Source organism: Eublepharis macularius, chromosome 2, assembly GCF_028583425.1.
Source record: "Eublepharis macularius isolate TG4126 chromosome 2, MPM_Emac_v1.0, whole genome shotgun sequence".
NCBI lineage: Eukaryota > Metazoa > Chordata > Lepidosauria > Squamata > Eublepharidae > Eublepharis > Eublepharis macularius.
In genome coordinates, this window is record NC_072791.1 from 96,772,066 (window position 1) to 96,793,228 (window position 21,163).

The 21,163-nt window shown below is 40.1% G+C and overlaps 1 protein-coding gene across 1 annotated transcript; it reads left to right on the forward strand.

Annotated features, from left to right (window-relative positions):
* The first annotated feature begins 14,373 nt into the window (after positions 1-14,373).
* On the forward strand, positions 14,374-20,798 carry FGF19 (fibroblast growth factor 19). Its single transcript, XM_054972930.1, has 3 exons — positions 14,374-14,608; positions 14,847-14,950; positions 20,466-20,798. Exons 1-3 carry the CDS (start codon positions 14,374-14,376, stop codon positions 20,796-20,798), a joined length of 672 nt encoding a protein of 223 aa, XP_054828905.1.
* Positions 20,799-21,163: the final 365 nt, after the last annotated feature.

Genomic DNA, 21,163 nt, shown 5'->3' on the forward strand with positions numbered 1-21,163 from the left:
AGACATCAGACAGAGAGGTCCTATTCCAGGTACCAACTGACTCAAAGGCAAGATTCACCTTAACATGGTGAAGGATTTGCTTGAGGCTTTTTTTGTGGTGGTACTCACTGGTACTCAGTATTAACCTTTTTTTTTTTTGGTACTCTTCCAAGTTTGGGAGGGGAATTGGTGGAAATCAGTGCAAATTAGAGAAAGAGAGAAGTACTGGGCTTTCTCAGTACCATTCCATTAGCAGTTTATCTAGTTACCTATCCTGGTAGCATTCCACAGAATAAGGAATTGTTTGTTTGTTTGTTTTTGCTTGCCTCTGGAAATTAGATCTATTGGACTTACATCATTGATTGTTCTGAGCCCCTATTTTTGGTTGCTTTATTCATGCTGTTATATTGATGCCTATTTTATGTGTGCATTATGTTTTTAATATTGCATATGTTTTAATGTTATCATTAAGTACACATTTTATTTGATGGTGGTGTAAATAATTTTGAAAAGCATTTATAAACATAGACATAACTATAAAACTCACATATGCAATACAGTGTGAAGATATTTTAACTCCATGAAGTGTTCACGTTTTTTCAAAATATATATTTTGCCTAGTTAACCCAAAATATTCCTCTCTTTGAGCTGTTTTCATTACAAGGTAAAGCAAGAGTATTGAAGCAAATCTGGCACTCTACATGTGTTATCTACTTGTCCATTTTCTTACCAGTCCAAATTGTATAACCTCTACAGACTCAAATGATCTTTCAAAGCATATTAGATTCTTTCTAAGTCTTTTGTTATCTGTTCTGCTCATCTTACTTTCAACTGTTCTTTTAACTGACCATTTAAACTATGGAATTATGCCTGATTAGGATCAATCCAAATGCAATGTTCAGATGCATTTCAGATAAAATGTTCAGATCGACTACCATTCTTTTAGATCCTAAGTTACTTCTGCTTTGTCAGATAAAGGTCAATTCTAGCTGCCATTGGCAGGATGCTTCAAATGACCTTTGACCTTCTGTTCTTGACCTCAGCTGTCCCTGAGCAACTACTCATAGTGACAAAATCCACAATAAGGTTAGTTTGGAAATTGTAATCAGGGATATTGCATTTGTAACTCCTTACAAAAGCTAATCTACAAATGTTAAATTGTTCACCATATATTAGTTTAATTTAGGTCCCTCACTTTCAATTAAAATGATACGAGAGGTTTCTATAGTCAACTGGCATTTTTAAGATCCTTCAGTGAAGATTTCTTCACCACAAAATCTAAGTGCTATGATAGTTGATATCGTTTACATGCAGGGTCTAATAATTTTGTTGTCCCCAAATGCATTGGCATTCATAAATATTTTCCTTACCCCAAATAATTATGCAAAACAATTATCCCTCCTATAATATTTGTTGCTGATTCATGATTCAGATCTTTTGCAAATGATGTTGTTCTTCTGGTTTCTAATGAATTGCTTTAATTTCTGTTATACCAATCTGAAAATACAGTGCAACAAATATTCTGTTTAGAAAAATTATGACTTTTTATATAAACCTCTCATTTCCTAGACTGTCATTTGTAAAACTATAGAATTTACTAGTGATTTATAGCTGACTTACATGTCCCATGTCCTATTGACACAAACTAGATGGTGATTTAATTCAGATGGTAAGAGTCAATATATAAGTGCAACCCAACGTGACATAACAGTACAGGGGGATCACAGTTAACTTTGTGGCTTCCTCAAATTTACTTTTTAAACTGCAGATTTATAACTAACTTGGCAAATCCTTCTAAATGGCTTCACTTCCAGGTACATGACTACATTAATGCTTTGTTATATCCAATAGTGGATAGCAAAATCCTTTGATTGATGGCTTCTGGCCAGGTAGCTAATTAGTGTGAAGTAGTACCTATGTGATCTAAGTTGATACTAACCACTACAAGGAACCCTCCCTACTCAAATAAAAGGATTTGCTATCAGCCTGAACTACATAGACTGCATGGTACTTAAGCATCTAATTGTAACTGGTAACAGCCCCCAGGCAAAGATTCCTTCTGATTCTAACTTCACACTACCCAAGTTAAGCTTAATATGAAAGTAAATCATGTGAATTACCCAGCTTAATGGACACTTGTGGTAACTAAGGTATCTGGAATTATGTCCCCCCCAAAGTCCCATTTCAGGAATCCTGTGTCTAACTGCTAGAGTGACATCTGCTTCAGCAGCTTCTGGTTATCCATTTGTTTCCAGACACAATTCAAAGTGATGGATGTTACCTTGAAAGACCTTCACAACCTATGCCCCACATATCTAATGGACCACCCATCCCGATATGATCACATGTGCCAACTAAGATCATTAGGTGCCTGACTTTTAGCAGTCCCCTCTGTTCAGGAGGTCTGTTCACCAACAGTCCATGCATGATCATGTTCAGTGGCTATGCCTGCACTTTAGAACATCCTGCAAGATATAGTAGGGAAAGGGCCCACTCTCTCTCTCTTTTCTGAAATAGGTGCAAAGCTGAATTATTTCTACTCATCTTTGGTGGAAGTACTAATAAATGTCACTGATTGACAGCTGGTGATGATATAGGATGCAGGAGTTGCAGTTTTAACTTGATATATGTTATTTTACTTGTTTCAACTATGTTGAACACTGCGAGAATGAGGGTTATAAATACTTTAAATAAAAAATAATTCTAAAATATATCTTAGAGTGACTTGTATGGTATATTTACTACATAGAATTATTTTTACATATCTTTGCTGCATCTTTACATAGTCCTTAAGAATATCAATAGTTTCCCAAAACAATCTTTTTACTGGTAAAGAAAGCTGACAGAAATCCTTGCTTGGCCCTTTCCTTTTACAACTCCAAGAAAGAGAAGAACATATCCTTCTCATGCTGGGCTTTTTCCTTCCAAGGAAGATTAGCCATAAATGTAAGAAATTCTTCCAGCTTCACTGGTAGGAGGGAGTCTTTAAGAAACCTTCAAGATTTCAGACAAGCAGAGATGTCTATGGGCTAAATCAGAAAAGATGCTAGAAGATGTTCCTAGCATTGGATCTTCTTAGCATTTACAGGCAAATTGCAACTACAATAGGCCACATTTAGACTGACACCAGGATATGGGAGAACAGGTTTACACCTTCCTAATCTTCCTAGTAGGATTTGATTCCAGTGGCACCTTAGAGTCCAACAAGTTTTTTAGGGTGTAACCTTTTGAGAGCTAAAACTCCCTTCTTCTTAGCTTACTTTTTGTTGACATGCATTTTAGTACTATGATTTTACTGTGATTACCCTGTGATTACCCTGTTATTGAAATACCACAATTGTCATTAACTGTCTCTACAAGGTATGTTTTACTAATGCTAAGTCAAATTAGGCTTCAGCATAATTCTGACCACAAACTATATTTCCATTTTGTGGGTAGGGCCAGAGTAGTATTGAATCGTAATCTTTTCAGTAAACCAAATGTGAAAATGTCAAACTCAGTATTTGTCACTTTATCAGTTTGAGCCTGATAAGCAGCCTCAAGATTGGCCTATTGGTGTCTTTTCCTCACAAACTTCCATAGAAAGAAAGCAAAATTAATGTGCATCATAGGAAAAATACATCATTCTAGTCCAAGAAGGTGCCCAGCATGTAACATGTGAAGAAAGCCCAGCTGGTTAGCAACTACCGAAAAAGAAAATACAGGCAAGAAAGTAAATGACAGTAATCTGCTTCTACTTGTAGGTTGCCATTGTATTCAATGGTACCTGGTTCACGCCTTTTAAAACAATCAAATATCAAGAACAAAGTAAGTCAAAAGTGTACAAAATGTCTTTGACCTAGCAGGTAACAGCCCATTTGTGGACAGCTAGAAAAACCTGTCTCCTTTTTTTTCCAGAAACAAGTTGGGAAAACACTATCTGGGGTCACTAATCTCTAGTTCAACCTAAAAGAGCACATGTAAGCCAAAGCTTACAGCCAGGTAAGCTTACAAACAGAAATTGGTTGTCAAATACCCAAAGCAAACAATTTGAGAATGAAGAAAACACAGAACAGAACAGAGGGGCTGTTTCCTTCAATACTAGAGGTCAAGTTTTGTATGGTCATAAAACATTGGGACAGCAGTAGTCCAATGGCCCAGTTACAAAAAGGTCATTCTCACTGAGGTCAGTGATACTTACCTATACATGAGTGTAGGTAAGGGCGGGGGGGGGGGCAGCTGGCTGGCAGCTAGGTTGCAGCAGCAGAATTCTTTTTTGACTGACTCTTCCCCTCTTCTTCCAGCAAATATTTAGGCTGTGCAGGGCCAGAGGTGTGAACCCTTGGGTACAAGACAAAGCACAAGAGCAAAAGGACTCTTAACTTACAGCCTGAGACCTGTGGTAATCAACTTGGCAGACTGTGCCTGTCCAGATTTGTTAGTGTTTCCTTTATTTATTGTTTAAATTATTTTTGTTATTTGTATTTCTATAACCCACTCTATGTAGAAAAGTGGCATTAAAATGCTTTAATAAATAACATTAAATATATACACATATTTGAATCCCGCCTCTCTATGGAGCTGTGTCTGAGGCAACATACAATAAGACCTTCTGGACCCATTCCAGTCTAGATTCTGCCCTGTCTATGGGATAGAGATGGTGTTGGTTGCCCTCACATACAATCTCTGCAGGCATCTGAATCAGGGCAGGTAGGCACTGCTGATATTGCTAGATCTAACAGCAGCATTCAACATGGTCAACCATGATTCGTTGATCCATCGCCTCACCGATGTGGGGATCCACAGCCTTGCAGTGGCTGGTCTCCTTCCTCCTCAGATGGGGACAAAGGGTGGCACTAGGGGAGCAATTATTAGCCCCCCACCCCCACCCCTTAGTGTGTGGCATGCCTCAGGGGGCAATACTCTCCCCAAAGTTATTTAACATCTATATGCACCCTCTTGCCAAGCTGGTGCGGTGTTTTGGGTTGGGTTGTCACCAGTATGCTGATGACACCCAGCTTTATCTGCTGATGGACGGATGGACGGACTCCACTTCATATAATCTGTCCAGGGCTTTGGAGGCTGTGAATAGATTGTTGAAACAGAGCAGGCTGAAGCTGAATATTATGAAAACAGAGGTCCTATACTTGGGCCATGTGCTCTCGGGTCCTGGGATCTGGCTCCCAGCCCTTGACGGGGCGTCACTCTCACTAATGCCCAAGTCACGGCAGTTGCCCGATCTGCCTTTTTTCATCTTCGTCAGATCAGTCAGCCTGTTCCTTACCTTTCAGCTCCCAATCTTGCAGCAGTGATGCATGCAACGGTCACCTCCTGATTGGACTACTGCAACTCACTCTATGCTGGGCTACCTTGACCCTAATCCAGAAACAGTAATTGGTCTAGAACACAGCAGCATGCGTTCTGACCGGGACTCCATTCTGGTCACATATAACACCAGTTCAGTGCCCGCTGCAGTGGCTCCCTGTGGAATTCCAGATTAGGTTCAAGAGTTTGGTACGGCCCTTTAAAGCCCTTAATGGATTGGGACTAGCATACTTATGGGAACACCTCTCACTATATGTTCCCTCAGAAAGCCCTTTGCTCGGTAGACCAACATCTGCTAGTGGTCCACAACCCAAGAGAGATGTGCCTTGTCTTGACCAGGGCCAGGGCCTTCTCAGCCCTGGCACTGACCTGATGAAACGTTCTGTCTGTACTATGTAGAGATCTGGACCCGGCAGAATTTACTGTCTTTCTGCCATGCTTGCAAGTCAAAGAAGTTCCGGCATGCACATGGTGGTTGAGGCAAGCACCCCACCAATCAGCCTCCCACCAGAGAGGGTCATGGTTCCCCCTGATCTGCTGAACATCAGGCAGCTTGCCGCCCACCCCATGGGTTTTGGATACTGAGGGATTGTGCAAATGGAATGCCGCAATGTTTTATTAACTAAAATTGTTTTTAATTAGTATGCTGCCCTGTTTTATATTTTTGATGTGAGCCACTCTGAACCTGTTTTACAGGGAAAGCAGAATACAAGTACAATATATATATCAATCTCTCTCTCTCTCTCTCTTTCTCTCTCTGTGTATGTATGTGTGTGTGTATATATATATATATAACAAAAACCAATAAAGAAATGCATCTAAAACAGAACATAACCAAAGCCAAAAAGCAGATACATCAGATTACAAGATGGTAAGATCATAAATATCCTAACAGCAGAATTTCAAAAAGCCTTTTAAAATCACACCCCCAAATCATTAAGAACAGAATGGGCTAGCTAAAATCAACCATGAGATATCTAAAAGTCTTGAGAAAATTTACTTATTTAATTACAAAATTTATACCCCAACATTCTGGCCTCATCAGGGCCACCAAAGCAGCTTAGAGATTAAAATACACATAATAAAACCCCATTTTTAAAACCACTAAAACCAAGTTAAAATAAACATAGAATACAATAAAATACACATACTTAAAATTTACAATTAAAACAGGTCAGGAGGGATCATAAGGGAATGCCAGACAAAACAAAGAAGTCTTCACCCACTAGCAGATGATGGAAATAGAAAAATCAAAATGTTTTGCCTGGCACCTAAAGAAATACAGGCTGGGCACCAGAAAAGCTTCTATGGGGAGGAGTTCCAAAGGACAGGCACAACTAAAAAGGTCCCATCACTGTTGCACATCTAACTAAATTCAGAATACTGTATCACACAGAGTAGAACCTTCAATAGCAACCTCAGCTGATAAATATGTACATATGGGAGAAGGTAATTTTTTAGGTTCCTTGGCCCAGGCTTTGCCACAATTAGCAGACTAACTGCCACATTTTAAACCACTTAAAGATTCTGAACCATCTTATCACCAGTGGTGGTGTCACAAAAGTTCAAAATTATGTTTTTTGGAATATGAATCACTGCTACGATACACATTTCCTATGTGGCAAGTAGCAACTTTAAAGACCTTTGGCTGAAACACAAACTGCAGCCCTATCTTACAGGATTTGGCCAGAGTTATTCATGCTTTGGTAACATCCAGGTTGGACAATTGCTACCAGCTTTGCATGGTACCACCTATGAAGAATATGAATTTATCCAACTCATCATAATCATCTATACTATGAAATGATCACCATTTTTCACTAAAATTCTTGGAAAATGAGAGTCTGTGACACCGTATGCTCACCAGCATTCAACAAATCAGTCATGTAAAACCAACTACTTTGTAGGACTGTGCATGAAAGTTTTTGAATAGAAACTCCAAATTTAATGGAAATCTCTTCTGTGATAGCCAATTTGGCCTGTTCAGTTCCCATACTGCAGAGCTTTTTTCATAACTAGCTGCACTCTATTTGCTGCCACGAGTAGTCACTCTGGCTACTATGAGGCTTTTGCACAGCTTTCCTGGGAATGCTTATACCCCAACTCTTTTAAAAAATCTGTTTCCAGGTCAGTTGTTTCCCTGTGCACACTCTTTATTGCCTCTTTTAATGTTCCACCCAGCTCCCCTTCCACTCGTTCCAGCCCACTTCATTGTGATTGGCCACCATCTATTCAGCCACTCCCCCTTCCCTTTCAGCTTTCCCACTCATTTATTTTTTTTAAAAAAAATCTAGCATTGGATGAATGCACTGATGATTTGAAAATGCACAGGAAGAGAATGTTTCCCCATTGCCTTTTTATTGCTTATCCCCCCCCAGCTGTTATTTGTGTTTTTTAAATTAAGCCTTCGAACAAGTATTTTGGTTTGTAGGTCACTCCCCCTCCTGTTATCCTCTCCAAAGGTTTCTGAAGGGGGTGGTTATCTTCTCTATAAGTGAACCCTGAAGGGTCCATACTTTGAGAGCAACTTCTGTTTGTCTTTAATGTTTGTTTTTAAAGCCATCAATGCTTTGATTTAATGTTTTTTTTAAAAGTGTGGCACAGAGGCTTGTCTGTGGGCAAGGGGAAGGGGGGCTTCTAGAAATCCTGACTTTAAAAAGCAAAAGTGGAGCTAGGCTCAGCCAATCAGGATCAACAAAGGGAGGGCAGAGAGGGAGAAATCCAGGAAATAAGTTCATCTAACATTCCAACAATGCATCAATTCAGCACATGCACAAAAGAAAAAAGAAGGAAAGGACTGTGACATCACCAATGATGGCATCAGTGACAAAAGCGCCAGCATTCATGGATTCCAACGCATTTCGATATGGTGCAGACTAAAAAGAACAGCACCACACTGACCAAATATGAAAGGTGTGAAATGGCCCAGACAAGCTAATTCCATGCCTTTTGACTTGACTTCTGGGATAGTAAGGAGTTAAGTCCCCAGCGCAGAGGTGGTTATCATGACCACATCACAAGCAGTCTTGTGAATATCTTCTCTCGGTTTGGATCTGTTCTCTTGATTTTCTCGTAAACGTTTTATGTTGTTTTTGTCTTCACTCTACTTTGAAAACTCTCTCTTATTCCTGAATGCTTTTGTTGAAGGGGTGTGTGTGACTTTCCAGGTAGTTCTCTGTCCTGAGTAGCGCTGGAAACTGCAATTCCCAAGAGGCAATACAATAAGGTAGCTAAACATTGCACCATCAGCACACATGTACCAACATTGCATGCCAGGAAAGAATTCTTATGCCATGAACGTCTCTGCAGCTGAAGTGTTCTAAAACAAGAATTAGGTTTCTACAGAAATATTTCAATTTTTTTTTCATTTTAGGGTAGTTTAAAAAATGATATAGTAAGTGAAAAAATGCCACATTTAAAAATAGACTTTTTTTTACAAACGTTTGTTAAAACTAAATTTTTATTACTCATCTTCACTTCCACCAATGCTTAGAAGATCTTTGTATCTTCTCTATAAAAGAAAGATAGTGCTCAAGGAAAGCACGCACAACTGTGTGGAGTTTTTACAAATTGAACCTCATTTTTAAGATTGGGAAAGTAAATGAAAATAGTTTCAATCTTCCAGTACTGACTTTTTAAAAGTTGCTATCCTATTTAATTAGAAAAGTTTCTGATTAGTTTTAAGAATAGTAGGTCTCTTTGGAATATATTCGCTGCCAGCGAATATATTAGGGACATGCAAAAAAAAAAAAAACCCAAACGAGCCAGAAATACACCCAGCATTCTCTCTTCCATTTAGTTAAACAGCATCTGGAACAGTGAACCCAGTTCAGGAAACCAAGTTATGGCACCCTCCCACCAAAAAGTTTGTGTGTTTTGTTTTGGTTCTTACTGCACAATGGCAGTGGTAGGCAGGCAGACAGGCACTGGACTGGCAGCATCTTGTTTTACCCAATGGCAAATCGCCAACTGGATCCCAAGGGGAGAAAGACAAGCCTTTACTTAACTCCATTGGCGGGGAGGGGAACTGTGCAATGCATATGAGTGCAGCTTTTGTCATTGTTGCTATCCTGCAGTCAGCAGGCTCCATTGACAGGAAGGGGAAACGTGTGCAATTCCTGTGGATGCATTTTTCCCCAGTGTTATCTGGGCAACAGTATTGTCTCCCTGCCAACCAGGTGAATCCTCACAAGGGGAGACCTCTCCCTGCCTGTTGGCTTTGGAAATGCTCAGAAGGAGGAATGTGCATCTTGTTAGGGTTGGGGGGGGCAACACTACCCAGGCACTGATCTGTTTCCCCACCCCATCAGGGCAGTTTCATTTATTTATTTAGACTTGCAGTCCGCTCACCCTGCGAACAGGCTCAGATTGAATCACATTTCACAGATAAAAACATGGTAGCATAAAATATAAAAACATCAATAAATAATTTGTTGAGACAGCAGTGTACATATTGTACAACACTCCATCATCAACATCAACAAACCCATGTAGCAGGGTGGCCAGTTGACAAATAAGCAGCAAAAACCAACCACTCAATCAATTAAACTATAATTGTAAGACCAATCATAGGCTGCAATCCTAAAGATACTGCCCTGGGAGTAAGTACTATTGAAGAACATGAAACTTAAATCTGAATAGACCTTCTCTCCATCCAGCATGCATCAAAACATTATTTAAAAATAAATTCTCTATATCAAGTTGAAGTCAAGGCCCCCATGAGGCATTGGTCTACCTCTCTTTCAAAAACAATCCTGCCTACTTACAGCAAAAGGCAAGCTTATCTAAAAAACATAGATGGGGTTGGGTGGGTTCAGACAGTCATGCTGCCTGCCTGCACTTGGGTGATGGAGATCAGTTGAAACCTCCCGTTTTGCAACAGTGTCAAAAGGAAGCATTCAGATTCACCCCTCATTGTGGGAATGAAACTGCAAAGCATGAAGAAACATGGCAGCAAGAGCAGGACCCAAAGGTAAATAATTTATTGGCACTATCATTATCACTTAAAAAAAGAAAAAAGTGAACATAACGCAGAATTTTTTTCAAAATGTTGCTTTGTGCTGGGCAGAATGATCTCCCGCTTGGCTGCTGACCACTGTCACTGGCCCACTGCCCCTTTGCCAGCCAGTCTCCTTCTGCATCTGCCATCACTTGCTTTCTTTGTGGTCCATTTTTGTGTGTGTGAGGGTATTGTGCTTGAGGAAAAAGTGGATGGATTGATGGTTTGAGGGGGGGGGGGACTAATGGTTGATGCAGTTTTTGGTTAAGTGCAAAAAAACTCAGCTCCAAAGCCTCATTACCCCAACTCCCTGTTGAAAAGAACAGTGCGTACATGTACAGCCACCCAACACTGGCCTAAATTTGATGCCTTCCACAAACAATTTTTGGGGTCCATTAGCACAGAACCCCGTTATTGTGTGTGCTTCAATTTGGTGGGTTGATGGTTTAGAGCAAGGATTGCATTCTGTACAAAAACAACTGCCTCAAAGAGCCTTGAAGTTCTCATTGCAAAGAACAGGGCCAAAATTCATGATAAAAACCAAATGGATTAGATATGAACGGGCAACACTCCACCTGGAAAAAAACAAAAATGGAACAGAGTTTGTTCAGAATCCTTCGATTCAAAACAAACAAACAAAAATTTTAGTGCACACCCCTAAGATTTGGTTATATAAAAGATCTATCACAGTGTCAATGACTTTAAATTATTATTCTAATTGTATTGATTTTTAAAAAGGTATTTATAACTCCAAATTACAGTACCATCACAAAATGTATTCAGTAAAGAATACATTGTTAGGATAGGCTCCTTCGTGTAACAACCCACTTCTCGTCATCTTCTCACTTGTTCAAAAAGTAAGCTGTTGCCTGCAAACAATTATGCCCCAAGAATAAATTAAGTAGGACACATTCGTATCAAAGATAATCCCATTTAAATCCCATTAATTTCATAGGAAGGATTTAACCCTGTGGTGTTTCCACTAAACGTGTTTCAGACTGCTTTGGTTGATTAGATTGTGCTTTTAATTTTTGGACTCTAATTTGGAGACCTGGGTTTGATTCCCCACTCCTCCACTTAAAGCCAGCTGGGTGACCTTGGGTCAGTCACAGATCTTCCAGAGCTCTCTTAGCCTCACCCACCTTAGAGGGCGTTTGTTGTGGGAATAATAATAACACACCTTGTAAACCACTCTGAGTGGGCGTTAAGTTGTCCTGAAGGGCGGTATATAAATTGAATGTTGTTGTTGTTGTTGTTGTTTTTAGATGGTACAATACAGATTTGGGTCTGATTTCTTGGAACTCATTATGTTTACTTCCCCAGTCTATCATCTTTTTATTTAGCTGAGTTCTCTTTGCTTGCATATAGAAACCCAGGGTTGAAAGAAATGTCTGAGTTAGCAGATACTATGTAAGTGAACCAGCTCTAACATAAGTTGGCTTGTTTAAAATCATGCAGAGGCAATGATAGAGACATCAGACTTGGATGGATCAGGCTTACTTAACCTTTGCTGTGCAACACAAAGGATAAAACCAATAATTGTAAATGATAACCTCAATAAGCTAACATGTAAAGTTCCTTTTCTTTTTCTAGTTCCAGAGAGATGTAAAGGAAAAAACCAAAGGGTTAGTTTCAAGCTCTATTTGGTCTAAAGCTCTATCTAGTGGCCAAAACTAGAATAACAAGATTAGCTGAAGAATTTGTGCATGACTGTTCCGGATGGGCTGTGCAGAATTCTCTGGGTTGATACAAAGCTTTCCATGGAAGGATCTATTTCCAGATCCATGCTCATAAAAACAAACAAAGGGTTGTTGTAACAACTCACTAACAACTCAGTAAGCATTTCATTGGGTCTTAGGAACATTTAATACGTTTCATTTTTCTTTTGAGGAAACAATTTCCACCGGGGAAGCATGTGAAATGAGCCTTTTCTTTTGCCACATTTTCTGATATTGCCATAAAATGCTTGCAATAAAACCAGCACATGTTGTACTGAGTACATGAGAATGCCAAAAGCACATGCTTTTTTCTGCACAAATGAAAGAATAGTGTTAAGGCTGTTAAGGGTGTTTTTCTATACAAAATACAAATGTTATTGCTCTTACACAATCCATTTAATTTATAGGTCAGTTCAGCACAATGTTATACATGTTTACACAGAAGTAAGCCCTACTAAATTCACTTGAATTTATTTTTGTGTGCCTAGAATTGCAGCCTTAAGGAAAAACTTGTTGAATGTTTTCAAACTTGAAAAAAAAAACAGAAGGAAAAGGGAGAATAACTGTACAAGAGATAGTCTGAGGAAAGTGCTATCATAAGCATCCTAACACGGCTACTCACCTGAAACTAACTTAAGCAGAGTTGCACTTGGTTCCAAGCCTATTCATTAACTTAGGGTGTAACTCCACTTGTAAATGGAGCTTTAGATACAAAACGCAGAAAGAAACGTGTTAACAGACTTCCTTGAGCTACAGTCTGGCATTTTTACTTAGAAGGAAGTTCCACTGAAATAATAGGACTAATTAATGAATAAATTAGTTTAAATGCAGGCTTGAAAATCTTTTTTTAGAAGCTTTGAAGGAAGCCTCATGAATATGTTGGATATACTTTAGATACACACAGTTGAATCAGAAGTTCTCAGGATGTACGGTTCACTTGCATTCATCCACAAAGAAAGAAAGACTAGTCGGTCTCTTTTCAAGAGTCTGAGCTCTGGTGATGGATGGAGTGGTAATTTAGCAGTATACAGCTTCCTTCCCCATTTGCCTTGGAGTGCCACCCAGAGGTTTAGTATGTCACTTTTACTTGCACATTGTACATGAATGTATTTTTGTACTCAGTGTATATCACACATCCTAAAAACATTGTGATCATGTTACATATATGTGTTCTGTAGATATAAATGTGATCCCATATATGTGAATGTAGATATTGATATGGATAGTACAATGCTAGGAATATATTAATATCATATATTAATATCATACCAATAACTTGCATTTCTTTCATATGTTTGACAGAATCTTTGAAAACCGTCTTGCTGGTACCAGAAAATTATCCTTCGCAGGTAGGCTGCAGAAGTTATCCTTGTTGTACAACCTTCTTCCTGTCACCTATGAGAGGTGTTGCATCAGTGGCTGTGGTTGGGCTCCTTGTAGAACAAAGACAATATATTGAAAGATAGTTGGTTTCTCAGATCATTCATAATTAAATTTAAATGCTGGGATTTCTGGTGGGATATAGGGAATACCAGGGATTGTGCTGCTCATGCTGTTTGGAAAGATGGTAATGAAAACGGTGGTGTGTGTACTGCACTCAGTGTGTGGAGGTGTATAAGCACATAAAACCTAACACAAGCCTTTCCCAAAACCTAATAGTGTGCATGGAGAGGGGACCCTGTCGAGATGTATTTGGAAAGATAAAGAAAGTGGAGATAAAAGTCGTCCCCCACCCCCGAAATGGAAAGAGCTGGAAATTCACGAGTAATTTTCTTTCTCGCTTCGCCTATATTTAATTCGAATTATCGATTTGTTTAAACACAACACGCAGCTCTTGTCTATTATTTACATCTCGGGAAGTAAACCGAGGATGTGCGGGAGAGGGGAAAGTGAATCCCGACACCCTTATTCTCAAAAGTCTGATCCAGCACTTTCTAGGTTGCTATCACGGGCGCTGGCATAGTTTTCCTAACAAGGTACTATAGATAAGCATTGATATTCCAACTTTTAAAATAAACGCCTCGCCCGTCGTTTCGACAAAGCTTGCTGGAGAGTCAAGCCCGAAGGGTGTCCCGTGGGTAATGATGTAATCCTGATCAATTCAGCGGGGCGGGTATTGGCCCAGGTCCCGCTACGGAGCGGTGTCTGTATTGGAATTGGAATTAGCCTTATCGATTGGACTGATAACAGAGACGTATATAAGGCAGCGGGCTGGCTCTGCATTTCCTACCACCCCTCCTGAAGAAATTAGCTCCAAAAGCACGAAGCTTCCTCTCCCCACCACTCTCTCCCTCTCTCCCCCGTAGGAACCTTTGCCTCTCGATCTGCATTGCTGGGTTTGCTTGGAAGGGAATCCTTTTGCAACTGGCCAAGATGTGGCAGAAGCTATGCAAAGTCCGCACGTCTCTGGCTCTGGTGGGACTTTGCTTCGCAATGGTGGCCAGATCTTTGCCTCTCACTGATGCTGGACCACATGTCAACTATGGCTGGGGGGAGTCTGTAAGGCTGAGGCACCTCTACACCGCAAGCAGGCACGGGCTGTTCAGTTTTTTCCTGAGGATCAACGGCGACGGACGAGTGGACGGCACCAGCTCGCAGAGTCTGCACAGTAAGTACCACCTCGGCAGAGCAACACGAGGAGAATCTTGCAACGGGAGGCAGAGGCAGCCTCCCTTGCCTGCTCTCCGTGCTCGTGTGTGTGTGTGTGTGTGTGTGTGTGTGTGTGTGTGTGTGTGTGAGAGAGAGAGAGAGAGAGAGAGAGAGAGAGAGAGAGATGCGTGCAAAGGCGATCTTTTCCTTATCCCGCCCAGGTAGTCTTTAACTTTGTGTTTTGTTTCGCTGCACAGGTTTGCTAGAAATCAGAGCTGTGTCAGTTCGCACGGTGGCGATCAAGGGTGTGCACAGCTCTCGCTACCTTTGCATGGAGGAGGAAGGGAGGCTGCACGGGCTTGTAAGTTACGGCTTGGGGCCCCTACCCTGGTAATCGTTGCCGGTAGCCCCTGGGAGATGTCTTGCATGCAATCGCCTAACTGCGCCTGGTGATCTGATCTGGGTCAGCCCAAGCCAGACGAAACAATAACAGCCCGCCAAATTTCTGTTATTCACACACAGCAAAACACAAACGTGCTGCGGGGGCGGGGGCGGGGAGTGTTGCATTAAAAATGAGTGTGTGTTAGCCTCTCAGTGGTGAGAAGACAGAACACCCCCTCTGCAAAAAACAACTCCCTCAATTAAATTAAGAAGAAATTTGGAGATGCTACTTTGGTTAATAATAACATTCAAGCAGAGCAAATACATGCCAGATCTTTATTTACAAGAACAAGACAGGGAATACTAAAATTAAAGAGAGGGTATAATTAAGCCTGGGAACAAAAGACGGCATAATCAAAGAGTTTGAGCTCTGTCATTATTCACCGTGACAGTTAGGAGTCCTTCCCCCCCCCCCCGCCTTTAATGGAAGGAATAGAGGCAGAACCAGACTGAAAGGAGGGGGCAAAGCAACATTCCAGAAAATTGAATACCAAGATCTACTATTTGTTTAAATTTCTGACCTGTTTCAAGGGGCTCTGAGCTGAAGAGCTGATCTTTATCTCAATCTATCCTCACAACGTCCCTTAAGGTAGATGAGGCAAAGGGATAACTATATAGCCAAGGCCACCCAGTAAGGTGGCTAAGCAAGGATTTCAGCCTGGGCTCCCCATGCCCAAATCCAACTGTCTAAGCAGTTTGTCATACAACAACATTCAGGATTCCAGGAGGCTCTACACACTGAGAGCTTACTATTTTGACCTGATTTTTAGTTAGAATCAAAAAGCTGAAGGACTGTTGAATCAGTCTTCTACTGGGGCAAACAGAACAAACTGGGCTAGATCATAATAATATTTATTGCATGGAACTATAACTGATACTGGTATATTATCTTTTTACTGTTCTGATTAGGCATATTGTATAAGATTGCTTCTTTGAAGGAGCTACACCTACAATGCTGTCCTGAACAGCTACAACTCTTCTAAGTTCATTCATGTTAATGGTCTTAGAGGATGGAGCTCAGTTTAATATTGCCCTGCCAGCTATCTTTAAATCTAATCTGGGAGGGGCTGATATCTGTTTAAGTAGATAAGAAAAGATTCAAAAGAAATGCCAACTTTTAACTGTTTCTTAAGATCCAGTGCACCTGTGTCAGATTTGCAATTTGATGGCTATTGTGTCTATAGACACACAACTGAATCTGGAACTGGGATGTTGTTAAGCTTGTCTGTACATTTCAGTCAGTCAGGATTGCCATCAACAAAAGGACATCTTTGAAGTTTTCAGACCAGAGCATAAGCAAAGCAAGCATACACATATCAATGGTAGATTTGCCATTGATTTCAGTGAGTTTTGAGCTGCTCTTGAAATGAAATCAGTTGTGTGTCTGAATCACTTGGCTTCAAAAAGGTACCATGACCATACCTAATTTAAAAGCCCAGACAGCCTTTATGGGGACTAATTAATACATTTCTCCCCTATAGTATCTATAAATCAGATACTAAAAGCCTCTTTTATACCTTGCTTATTGTTCCATAAGGAGTCTGACAACTGTGATACTGCACTATATAGGAAATGGGACCTAATGGGGAGATTGCACGGCTTTCATTGGTATCCAATCGGTTTTAAAGTAGCAACAAATTGCCACCATTAATCATGATATATCTTCTCACTAATATTGTGATCACATAAATATAGGTATAGAAATCAGTGAGGCTAATAGGTGAGAGAATGGGTTCAGCATTGCAACCTATTTTCATCCTTAGTTCCACATTTTGATCTGGCAGCTCAATACTGCAAGCTAGAATTTGAAAATGCTCTTTAATTGCCTCAATGGAAGCTTACAAGCAGTTTAAAAAGGCAAAGTAGAGAATTCTGTACAACACTATCACTACTTCCATTCCTTAATGCATGTTTCTGTATACCAAACCTATGTCCAAAGCTCTTTAAAAATACTAATCACAGATTAAAAATTTGGATTTAAATTAAGGTTTAATCCAAGCAGCTGTCTATAAGGGAGGAGTTATAAACTGGCAATCTGTTTTAAACTGATTAAAAAGTACAGTTAATGCACAAAATAGCTAATATGTGTCATTTAGCAAGAGAAAGACACTGTAATCTCCATTAAATATGTAGTGAACTCTGGTCCTGTCATATTCATTTTAATTGATGAATTTATCAGTCAAAACAAGACAGTGAGAAGACCTGCATTGCAGCATCGTTGTATTAAGGACATCTTGCTAATTCAGACAGAAAGCAAAATGTATTTCTAGATGCCTGGCAATCTAGACTGTATCTCAAGTTCTACACTTGAAGCTTATCTAGTTTTATCAAGAAGGCTTTTGTTCTAGTCCAGTGATCCCCAACATGGTACCCATGGGTGCCACAATGCCTGCTGATGTCTTCCTTGGCATCAACTTGCTTCTTCTCCAAAGAACCACTCTCCCAAACCAGCAAGCCAATGAAGCCAGTAACGCTGGAGGTGCTTCAGAAGATCATAATAGGAGGCATCCACATTTGCAGGGATTCAGAAACAGCTGCCCCCATCCTTGGGGGATGCTTGGCTCAGAACCTTCAAATATTTTGTAATCCAGTCCCCCCCTCAGTCTTTTTGTGACTGTTCTCACCTCTCATGGCAGCCATTTTGTTATGGTACCCACTATATTTTCTCAAAATTCCTAAAGTGCCCACAGGTTCCATAGAGTTAATCTATTCTACTTGTTGACAGTGCTTGTTGAAGTATAATATGGTACATGTACAGGGTACATGTGCACAAAAAAAGTAAGTCTTAGGAACTTCACAGTTAAGAGTTCACACAGGAACAACATTTTGCTTATCAGCTAAGCCCAAGATGCAATCAACAATCCTTCTTTATTGACCAAGAGTTCAGTCACCTCTAATGACCAAACCAGAAATAACAGCAGTTGTAAGGGAAACAGCAGTGACATAAAGGGCCCAGAACAACCTGAAATGATAATCAAAATCTTGATGTACCAGTTTTTCTGAATTATACTCACACAATCATTTGCAAATTTTTGTCTGTAAGCAAACTATATTGTAGTAAAAGCAGCCTTAGAGTGAAGAAAGAAGGCATTTGGAAGTTCAAAGAAAGCAGCTTTTGTAATGTCTAGTCTTCGCTGAGGCATGCTTTGATGCAGCCTCAAAATGTTTTCTAGCCGTTCGTCAATTATGGCCAATGATCTGATGCATCTTTCAAAAAACAGTTTTAACTTGGCATCAACATAAACAGAGAGTATATGCTAAGTGACAATAACTAAGGATACAATTCTGCAGTCTGTTTGCCAATGTTGGAAATGTTGGTAGCCACTCATGTCACTTCTAAAGGTAGGAGCATCCAGAGCAGGGAAGACTGTCCATTAAAAATTCAATCATCAGCAACCCATCTGGCATAACAATTTAAGGTGGCAAATGATGCTTTTGGCTTTAGAACCATTGTGGCATCTGTGAACAAAGACAGAATTAATAGCGCTCCAAAACTGTAAACCTGAATCTTAAGGAATTAATACAACCTCATCAAGAATAGGCCAAACACCACCTCCATTGTCACATGAACGAATTACTGTCAGCATCTCCTTTTTGTTTGGATAGTGTTTATGAACAGACTTCTAGAGGTTTGCTCTCTCCAGACACCAGTTGGTGTCATATCTAGATGATGATGATGTCATATCAATACTACAATGTCGTATCTGAGTATCAGGAAAGGGATAAATACAGATGGATATCATCAACATCCTGACAGCACCATATTTTAATCTTCAGATCTTTTCTCCCCACAATTTTATGTGGAAGTTAAATAATATAGGAGACAGGCAGGAACCATGTTGGTGGATAAAAAGAATTCTAGCACTACCTTTTGAAATATGCTTGTGATGTAGGATAAAAAATGCTGGAGTAATTCCCATTCCAGACAGGAAATCCAGAAGAAAATCTTAGTGTTATCAACAGTCACTGAGAGCTCCGGTATAGCGCTGCACTCCCCCAATCCATCCCCTGGCAAAGATTACTAATCTGAATAACAAAAGCAGTTTCTGTATGAAAACTGGGCAGGAAGTCTGGACTACAATGGATTCTGAGTCAATCCAGGAATGCTTAAAATTGGCCGCCAACAAATATCCGTTAGAAAGAAGATGTTAGCGACTGGTATATGTGAGCATAATGAGAATCTGAAAGGGATTTTTCAGGAGTCAGCTCATAATGATTTTTTTTCAGAATGGCAGGATTGACCTCTTTCTTAGCAACATTCATTACCTCCAGGACCAAGCCAGTCAGTCACCTTGGCTAGATGTTAGTAGCTGAACATTCCCAGGCTACAATAATTAGAATGCATCGGAGAATAGCAAAGGCCTTAGCTGATATATAATATCTCCTACATTTAATGAGATTTTATGTTTCTGCTGAATATTCTTATGGTCCATACTTGAGACATGAATGCTTCCTTTTATTGTAATTGACTTTGTGCCTCCCTAGCCTTGTGAATACAAATTCAGATACAAGTTGTATGGATAAATAATATTGTATCATACACCATTTAAAGATTTAAACATTTTGCAAAATCAATGTATCTAATTCTCAACATGGCACCAATAGTGGATACTTAAATCCAGAGTCTGGAGCCATAAACACACAAGACAGATCTTTCCACAAACTGAGAAAAGCACTTTCAGTCTCCCAGTCCACCCTTGCTCCCCTACCTCTTGCTCTGGATGGAGGATTCATCAGAGCTAGATCCAAAAGCAACCACTAAGCAACTTGCTACCATACAAATTGTGCAACTCACCCAGGTGCAGCAGTGGCTATGACCTGATGCCACACAATACACCAGGACCCAGCAGCAGCCTCCATACAACTTGTGTGACTTGGCCAGACCCAGCAGTAGCCACAACACAACTCACCTGACTGACTTGCTACCACTGTTTTGCAACTTGTCCAGACTTTTTCAAGGGACAGGCTACAAAGGGGGAAAAGGAAGAAAAGCTGAGATCCAGTGTGGTATAGTGGTTAGAGTGTAAGACTAGGATCTGGCAGACCCAGGTTTGAATCCCCACTTTGTCATGGAAGCTTGCTGTGTGACCCTGGGCCAGTCACCCTCTCAGTTTAATGTACCTCACGGGGTTGTTGTGATGATAAAATGGAGGAGAGGAGAATGTTGTAAGCTGCTTTGAGTCCCCACTGGAGGAAAGGTTTGGTATAAATGAAGTAAATAAATAATAAAGTTGAGAACTTGGGGTGACAGATAAAAGAAAAGTTATTTGGTGAGTGGGGAAGAGAGAAGGAAGCAGAGAAAGGAGAAAGGATACAGAAGAGAGAAATATAAAATGATGTGAGGAAGGGGATACAGAGGAAAATGAAGTGACCCCTGAAAGTCCTTCAGGTTCTCTTCTTGTACACATATTGACCAAGTGTTCATTTGTCTTCAGCTCAGGTATTCTACAGAGGATTGTTCGTTTGAAGAGGAGATGCGTCCGGACGGCTACAATGTCTACAAGTCAAAGAAATATGGAATTTTAGTCTCCTTAAGTAGTGCCAAACAAAGACAACAATTCAAAGGGAAAGATTTTCTCCCATTGTCTCATTTCTTGCCTATGATCAACACTGTCCCAGTGGAGTCTACGGATTTTGGAGAATATGGTGATATTAGACAACCTCTTGAATCTGATATTTTCAATTCACCTGTTGAAATTGACAGCACGGACCCCTTTGGCATCACTTCAGATGTATCGTCAGTGCAAAGTCCTAGCTTTGGCAAATAACCAGGGTTCCTTTGCTTTAGTTTTGCTTGCCCAAAACATTACCAACAATCTACTATAGTATACCTGGCAGTAATATTTAAAGTATGGAAACATCTTTAGATGTGATATTACCCTTGTTCATCAAACGGATAATTACTATAAATTGCTAACAAGAGACCTATGTTCACAAATACTTCCTAACAATTCTGCAAAAATTCAGGAAAAAACCAGCCCCACAATGGTATTTGAAAAACCTCCTTCCAAGAAAAGCTGTTTAATTCAGGAATGACAAACATGCACATTGTGCAGGAATTTCTTCTGCCTTGGAGGATGTTTGGAAGGATAAGATCATGAATATTTTACTTTACTACTTCATTATTCTTTCA

What these genes read in the sequence shown, in the direction of transcription:
- FGF19 (XM_054972930.1), top strand. Translation starts at nt 14,374, where the DNA reads ATGTGGCAGAAGCTATGCAAAGTCCGCACGTCTCTGGCTCTGGTGGGA. An exon ending in CAGCTCGCAGAGTCTGCACA is followed by an intron (nt 14,609 to 14,846) that starts GTAAGTACCACC and finishes TTCGCTGCACAG; the next exon opens with GTTTGCTAGAAATCAGAGCT. An exon ending in AAGGGAGGCTGCACGGGCTT is followed by an intron (nt 14,951 to 20,465) that starts GTAAGTTACGGC and finishes ATTTGTCTTCAG; the next exon opens with CTCAGGTATTCTACAGAGGA.